The sequence below is a fragment of the Balaenoptera ricei genome, chromosome 2, assembly GCF_028023285.1.
Source record: "Balaenoptera ricei isolate mBalRic1 chromosome 2, mBalRic1.hap2, whole genome shotgun sequence".
Lineage (NCBI taxonomy): Eukaryota > Metazoa > Chordata > Mammalia > Artiodactyla > Balaenopteridae > Balaenoptera > Balaenoptera ricei.
Window position 1 is genome coordinate 26,377,280 of NC_082640.1, and position 8,874 is coordinate 26,386,153.

At 34.8% G+C, this 8,874-nt stretch overlaps 1 protein-coding gene across 1 annotated transcript in view; it reads left to right on the forward strand.

The window, feature by feature from the left end:
• Positions 1-2,161, forward strand: part of LOC132359023 (dihydrodiol dehydrogenase 3) — a 37,572-nt gene extending 35,411 nt beyond the window's left edge. Inside the window, exon 11 of the mRNA XM_059912224.1 lies at positions 2,089-2,161. Coding sequence (XP_059768207.1) covers positions 2,089-2,161 — 73 coding nt within the window. The remainder of the gene's footprint in view (positions 1-2,088) is intronic.
• Positions 2,162-8,874: the final 6,713 nt, after the last annotated feature.

Sequence of the window (8,874 nt, forward strand, 5' to 3'; positions counted from 1 at the left end):
AAGAGGCAGAAAATATATTGGATGAAATTATGGCAGAAAAGTTCCCAAATCTGAGAAGGGAAAAGATATCCAGGTGCAGGAATCACAGAGAGTCCCAAATGAGATGAAACCAAAGAGGCCCACACCCAGACATATTATAATTAAAATGGCAAAAGTTAAAAATAGAGAATTCTAAAGGCAGCAAGAGAAAAACAATGAATCACATACCAGGAAAACCACATCAAGTTATCAGCTGATTTTTCAGTAGAAATATTGCAGGCCAGAAGGGAGTGGCATGATATATTTAAAGTGCTGAAAGGAAAAAAAAACCCTATGATCGAGGACAGTCTACTCAGCAAGATTATCATTCAGAATTGAAGGAGAGCTAAAGAGTTTCCCAGACAAGCAACAACTGAGTTTATCACCACTAAACTGACCCTACAAGAAATATTAGTGTCTCCCTTAAGTGAAAAAGAAAAGGCTATAACAAGAAATAAGAAAATATAAAAAGGGAAAAATCCCACTAGTAAAGCCAAGTGCATAGTAAAGGTGGTGCATCAACCACTTAAATAAACTAGTACAAACGTAAAAGACTAAATTAAATAGTTAAGGGATAGACATGAAGATGTAAAATATGACATCAAAAACACAAAATGTCAGGACGGAGAGGGTAAAATGTAGATCTTTTAGAATGTGTTAGAGCTTAAATGATATCAGTATAAAACAAGTAGATATAGGTATAGGTTGACATATATAAACTTCATGGTAATCATACATCAAAAACCTACAGTAGATACACAAAAATTAAAGAGAAAGTAACCCAAATATAACACAAATAAAGTTATCAAAAGATAACAGACTAAAAGAAGAAAAAGACAAGAAAAACTACAAAAACAACCAGAAAACAAGTAACAAAATGGCAATAAGTACAGTACTATCAGTCACTTTAAATGTCAATGGACTCAATCCTCCAATCAAAAGACATAGAGTGGCTGATTGGGTAAAGAAATAAGAACAGTATACATGCTGCCTTCAAGAGCCTCACTCCAGAGCTAAAGACAGGCACAGAATGAAAGTCAGGGGATGGAAAATATCCTCCATGCAAATGGAGGCAAAACAAAAACAAAAACCTGTTCTAGTAATACCCATATCAGACAAAGTAGACTTTAAAACAAAGTCCATAATAAAAAACAAATAAGGGCATTACATAATGATAAAGGTGTCAATCGAAGAAGAGTCTATAACATTTGTGAACAAATATGCATTTAATTTAGAAGTACCTACATATATAAATCAAATATTAACAGACCTAAATAGAGAAATTGACAGGAATACAATAATAGTAGGGGACTTTAACACTCCACTTACATCAAAGGTTAGATAATCCAGACAGAAAATCAATAAGGAAAAACTGGACTTAAATGATACATTAGACCAGTTGAACTTAACAGATATTTAAAGGACATTCCGTTCAAAAACAGCAGAAAACAAATTCTTTGCAAGTGCACACGGAACATTCTCCAAGATAGATCACATTCTAGGCCACAAAAGAAGTCTCAGTAAATGTAAGATGATGGGAATTGTATCAAGAGGCTTTTCTGATCACAACATGAAATTAGAAATCAATTATAGAAAGTAAAATTAAACAAACAATAAGTGGAGACTAAGCAATATGCTACTAAAAAACCAATGGTTATTGAAGAAATCAAAGAGGAAATAAAAAAATCCCTTGAGACAAATGAAAATGGACACACAATTTCCAAAATCACAGCTTAGCATTTTGTTGACATCACTGTACATGTTAAATTTTATTTGGCTTCATAACATTCCATTGTATCAATGTTTCATGATTTCCCTAACTCCTCCCAAATTTATTATAATTTAACTTGTTTACAGGTTTTTCCTTTATGGATAATGTTGAGCAAGATAATAAGTTATATAAAATATTTATCATTTGGGGGGAGTTACATTGTGATAGTTCTTTAAAAGTTATACACTGGGTGAAAGATATAACCCCTCCAACAGTCTGTTTGCATACTGCAAAAACTATCAATAATTAACCTCCACTAAGCACCTTGCCAGCATGTCTTTTTTTGTTACCCTTTTCAGGATTGCACCCTTGTCAGGACTGGATATTCTTATTATAAAGCAAAGAAGAATAAATGAAATAATTTTTTTCTGATTGTAAAGGTAAAAAAGCAAATTTTCTTTCATTTTGAAGGTTTATTTCTTTACTAAAGGTTAATATTTTGAAAAACGCTCATTAATCATTCCTTTAAATTGTGTGTGTATGTGTGTGTGTGTGTGTGTGTGTGTGGTGTAGTGTAGTGTAAGATAGCTAAGTGTTTCAAACGATGTTTGGTCAAGAAGGGGCTTCATCATTGGAAAAACAAGAAAGATATTGGTATGTGGAGGTTTCTAGTCCAGCATATGGTTAATAATTGTTCAACATTCTCTTATAATAATTTACAATAATGTAAGTGTATCTGGAATTTAAAATTTACTCATTAAAAATATGAGTTAAAATTTTGCAAAAAATTAATGATGTCTTTATTATTTTATAACACTTTAATTAAGACCACTCTGATAGAAGTACAACCAAGTTAACTGGCTTCAATTCTCTTCTTACTCCATGGGTACTGCTTTAACCCTGCTTCTCCTCCAATGTATTTCCTAATAGCTGGTCAGTACAGTTGGGGTGTTACCTTCCTGTTATTCATTACCTCTGAGGGCAGAAGAAAAAATCAGTGTCTGCTTAGTCAGAGGAGCAACAGGTAATGGTTCCAAACGCCAGTGTTTGGAACTTAATGATGGTCATGTCATTCCTGTATGGAATTTGACACCTATGCACCTGAGGAGGTAACAATAGTAGTCTGGGGTTGAGGATTCAAAAGAAAATAGACTTAATATGAGTGGAAACCAGTGTGGGTTGTCAAGCCATTGAGTTCCTGTGTGACTCTGGGAGGCCCATTTTGTTCTACTAACCAGGCTAGAACCATCCCCTATGAAAGGGGAGAAAGTATTCAGTCTTCACTCCACATCAGGGCCTGATCATACAGTCACCTACCGATTATTCTGGGTTTCCCCCCGGTTTGCATCTCTTTCCCAGCTTGGCAGAAGAGGTGAGACTCAGCTGTCAAGGACACTGTCAGTTGCTTTGCTTAGAGATTGATTGTAATGGGAGTGGTTTCTCTGTATATTTCATCAATTCAAGATTCCTTTCCTCCTTCCAGGAAGACATAACCCAAAGAAATAGTTGATGTAAAAGGTCCTGAAGATGAGGTGCTGGGAAAATGATAGGAGAGAATTGCTGGGCATCTATGGGGTAGCCTGCTGAGTGCCGGGTGAGAAATACTCCACCTGTGTTTTGCCTTGTACTGTTGTTACTGCTTGGAAACTTATCTTGAATAGAAAATATAATATCATTTGTAGGAATAAGCCACAATCTTATAGGGCAAGGTCTTAGTTCTTGGTTCTTGTTACTGTATTTTGATTGAAACATAATTTAATTGCTTGGACATAAGAGAGGCTAGTGCACAAGTCTCTAGACTGGAAGTCAGAAAGTTTGCTGTTCATCTTGTCTTTAGTGTATGTAGTTGTATGACAAAGGACTGGTCCTTAAACTTTGAGTCTCACTTTTCTCCTCTGGAAATACAGAAAGAAATATTCAGAGACTCTTTACCAAAGAAGATATTCAGATGGCAAATATGCATATGAAAATTTGCCCAACATCATTTGTCATTAGGAATAGGAAACTAAAAAAAAATAAATAAATAAGATTCTCCTACACACCTATTACAATGGCCAAATTCAAAACAGTGACAGCACCAAATGCTGACAAGGATGTGGAGCAACACGACCTTTCATTCATTGCTGCGGGGAATGCAAAATGGTACGCCTACTTTGGAGGAAAGTTTGGGGTTTCTTACAAAACTAAACATACTCTTAATTATGTGATCCAGCAACTGTGTTTTTGGGTATTTACCTAAATAAGTTGAAAGCTTATATCCACAAAAAACCTTGCACATGGATGATTATACTAGCTTTTAATAATTGCCAAGTTATATATAGAGGTTCATTGGGTATGGATACATAATTTTATCCATCAGTAGAATATTATTCAGTGATAAGAAATAAACTATCAAGACATGAAAAGACACGGAGGAAACTTAAACGCATATTGCTATGTGAAAAAAAGTGCCTTAAAAGGCTACATACTCTACGCTTCCAACCGTATGACATTCTGGAAAATGCAAAATATAGAGACAGTAAAATGATCAATGTTGCCAGGGGTTTGGAGGAAGAGAGAAAGGGAAGGATGGATAGTGGAGCATGTAGGATTTTTAGGGTGGTGAAACTATTCTGTATTATGTATACAGTAATGGTGGATACATGTCAATACACATTTTTCAGTATGCATAGAGCTGCTGTACAACAATAAGTGTGAACCGTAATGTAATCTATGCGCCCTAGTTAATAGTAATGTATCAATATTGGCTCATCTGTTGTAACAAATGTCCCACAGTAATGCAAAATGCTAATAACAGGGCAAAGTGGGGGGCGGGGAGAGGGGGTATAAGAACTTGCGGTACTTTGTATACAATTTCCCTGTCAATCTAAAACTACTCTAAAAATAGTCTATTATTAAAAATAAACAATGTATTGTCCAATTTTTATTCTTTCTAACAGTTTATTACCTTTAATTAAAAAAAAACTTTTTTGAGAGTCTAAGAGTCAGATTTTGTGATTATCTCATGACACCACCGTTAAAGGATTTGATGCACCTGTAGTCAAATTGTCAGTGTTTCTAATAGTTCTCAGGTCTATGGAGGTGAACTGGAATGGGAAATAGGCCATTCTTTGGTCATCATCTACATCTTAGCAAAGTAGGTTAGCAGGTTTCCAGGCTTATTCACATGAGACTGTGTGGAATAGTTTTGGAGAAACTCATTTTCAAAGGGGCATTTCCCTCCTAAGGAAAGTGGAATCAGACCTCAAGGAACTTTCCATTTCTGTGAATTGACTTGCTTATCTCTGCTCTTTTGTGGCAGCTCTCTTTGTCCAGATATTTCCTGCCTGCACAGCATTTAGAGATGTCAAAATTCTTTCATAACCTGCACAGCAAAGTTACTATTTCATTTCATGCTGACTTGCAGTACCACAAAGATAAAGAACAGATATTCCCTGGGCCTATAGGAAGTTTCAAGATAAAGCCTGAGATGGCATGGCTTATGAATGGCACCTATGCCCAAGGCAGACTGAAAGAATAGCTTTGTGGTTGTAGAACTGAGCCAACTGGGACAAAATTCCTAGTTCGGTGATAATTTCTGTATTTTATTCTTTGGAATCAAAGCTGTCAAAAATAGTCTTTGCCAACAAGAGCCCATGGAAATTGCAATTCCAAACACTATGGGCTTGAGATATCATGGAATTCATTCAAGAGATTCAGCTAGGATACTCCCAGTAAAATACTAAAAGGTCATACCAATATTGGCCTATTTGGAATTGATGTTAGGAAACCTGACATTTGGACTGCAATAATCCTGAATCTTAACATAAGACCTGGAACCACAAGAGTTACCACAAAACCCCAAGACATGCAGGCACAAGATTGTTTCTCAAATGAAAAATAACGATGCAAATGAGGAAATCTACCACCATGGAACAGAACCAAAAGATGTAACAAATAGGAAAAAAATCACACAAGAAGACATAAAAATAATAATGTAATATGAGCATGATGTAAAAATAATGTGGTTTGGCATTCTCAAAGGAAATTAAGAAGGGACAAACATTTATGAAAGGAGAAGAAAACTAAGTAAGTAAAAAAAAAAAAAAAAGATAGATGGGAGAAAGAACTAATTGGAAGTATTATGAAAAATAAATTATCTGAATGAAAAAAGGAAAACTTCAATAGATGCAAGAAGCAGGAGGTTAGACACAACAGCTGTTAATTTTTATTTAAATGAGTGATTGTTTTTAGCACCTATTTGATGTCTCTTTATCTGGAAGAGACAAATTCTAAACCTGAAATGAGTGAATCAATGAATTTGTCTGTTTGAATCTTCCTTTCCAGTTTAGATGCCTTTTATTTCTTTTTCTTGTCTAACTGATCTGGGTAAGACTTCCAATACTACGTTGAATAAGAGTGGTGAGAGCGAGCATCCTTGCCTTGTTCCTGATCTTAGAGGGATAGTCTTCATTTTTTCACCATTTAGTATAATGTTTGCTGTGGGTTTGTCATATATGGCCTTTATTATGTTCAGGTACATTCCTTTTATACCCATTTTATTGACAGTTTTTACTATAAATGGGTATTGAATCTTAGATGCATTTTCTGCATCTATTGAGATGAACATATGGTTTCCATCCTTCATTTTGTTAACATGGTGAATCATTGTTTTATTTGTGAATATTGAATCATCCTTGCATCCCTGGAATAAATCCCACTTGATCATGATGTATGATCCTCTTAATGTATTGTTGTATTCAGTTTGCTAACATTTTTCTGAGGATTTTTGTATCTATGTTTATCAGAGATATTGGCCTGTAATTTTCTTTTTTTTTAATGTTGTCTTTGTCTGGTCTGGTATCAGCGTAACGTTGGCCTCATAAAATGAGTTAGGAAGTGTTCCCTCTTCTTCAATTTTTTCTAAGATTGTGAGAAGGATAGGAGTTAAATATTCTTTGAATGTTTGGTAGAATTCACCTGTGAAGCTGTATGGTCCTGGATTTTTGTTTCTTGGGAGATTTTTGATTACTGTTTCGATATCTTTGCTAGTGATCAGTTTATTCAAATTTTCTATTTCTTCATAATTCAGTCTGGGAAGGTTGCGTGATTCTAAGAATTTGTGCATTTCTTCTAGGTTTTCCAGTATGTTGTCATATAACTGCTCATAATATTCTCTTATAATCCATTGAATTTCTGTGATATCTGTGGTTATTTCTCCTCTTTTTTTCTGATTTTATTTATCAGAGACTTCTCTTTTTTTCTTAGTCTAGTTAAAAGCTTGTCAATTTTGTTTATTCTTCCAAAGAACTAGCTCTTAGTCACTGATATTTCTATTGTCTTTTTAGTCTGTATTTCTCTTAGCTCTGATTTTTATTTTCTTCCTTCTACTGACTTTGGGCTTCATTTGTTCTAGTTTTTTAGTTCCTTTAGGTATAAGTTTAGTTTGTTTATTTGAGATTTTTCTTGTCTCTTGAGGTGGATCTGTATTGCCATAAACTTCCCTCCTGTTACCACTTTTGCTGCATCCCATAGATTTTGGTACACTGTATTCTCATTTTCATTTGTCTTCAGGTAATTTTTGATTTCTCTTGATTTCTTCATTGAAAAGAAGAAATCAAAACTTGTTTACTAGCATGTTGTTCAGTCTCCACATATTTGTGATTTTTCTAGCTTTCTTGTTGCAGCTGATTTCTAGCTTCAGACCATAGTTATCAGAAAAGATGCTTGATATGATTTCAATCTTCTTAAATTTATTGAAACATATTTTGTGTCCCAACATATGGTCTGTCTTTGAGAAAGTCCCATGTGCACTTGAGAAGAATGTGTATTCTGCCACATTTGGATGGAATGGTCTGTACAAATTTATCAAATCCATCTGGTCTTATGTTTAATTTAAGGCCTCTGTTTCCTTGTTGACTTTATGTCTGGATGACCTATTCATTGACATAAGTGAGGTGTTAGCTATTATTGTGCTGCCATCAATTCCTCCCTTTAGGTCTGTTAATAATTTATGTGTTTTGTTGCTCCTATGTTGGGTGCATATATATTAATCACTGTTATGTCTTTGTGATGAATTGTTCCCTTTATCATTATATAATATCCGTCTTCGTCTCTTGTTACCTTTTTTAGCTTGAGGTCTATTTTCTCTGATATGAGTACGGCTACATCTGCTTTCTTTTGGTTGCTATTTGCTTGGAGTATCATTTTCCAACCCTTCATTTTTAGCCTGTGTTTGTTTTTAGAGCTGAGGTGAGTCTCTGGGAGGCAGCATATAGTTGGGTCTGGTTTTTAATCCAGCCAGCCACTCTGTGTCTTTTGATTGGTGAATTCAATCCATTTACATTTAGGGTGATTATTGGTAGATGAGGACTTAGTAATGCCATGTTATCTTTTGTTTTCTGGTTGCTCTATATCTCCATTATTTTTTTCCTTGTGTTTCTGTCTCCCATTTTGGTTTGGTGGTTTTCTATGGTGTTTTTCAGTTTCTTTTTTTTTTTTTTTTTAATGTTTCATGTCTCTGCTCTGGGTTTATGTCTTGTGGTTACCGAGGTTTGCATACAACATCTCATAGATAAAATAGTCCTTTTCCTGCTGATAGCATCTATTTTCATTTGCCTATACAAGTTCTGTTCTTTTCCACTTCCCTTTTATGTTTTTCTTGCCTCAAATTATCCCTTTTATGTTGTGAGTTTGTTACCAGATTGAAGTAGCTATAGTTATTTTTTCTGCTTTTTCCCCCCTTTTAACCTTTATGCTATAATAAAGCATTTTAAAAAAACCTATTCTGATATAGAGTTTCAACTTTCTGATTAACTCTGTCTACTTATCACCTTGCTCAAAGTTTTGCCTTTTTGTTTCTGGTACAAGAGCTCCTTTTGACATTTCCTTGTAAAGCAGGAAAAGTTGATGCACGTCCTCAACTTTTGTTTATCTGGGAAAATCTTTATTTTGCCTTCATATCTGAATGATAACTTTGCTGGGTATTCTTGGCTGACAGTTTTTATCTTTCAGTATTTTGAAAATGTCATTCTACCCTTCTCCCTTCCCCCCAGCCTATTAAGTTTCTGTTGAGAAATCTGCTGATAGCCTAATGGAGGTTCCTTTGTAGGTTACCATCCTTTGTTCCCTGGCTGCCATTTTCTTTGTTGTTGACTTTTGACAGT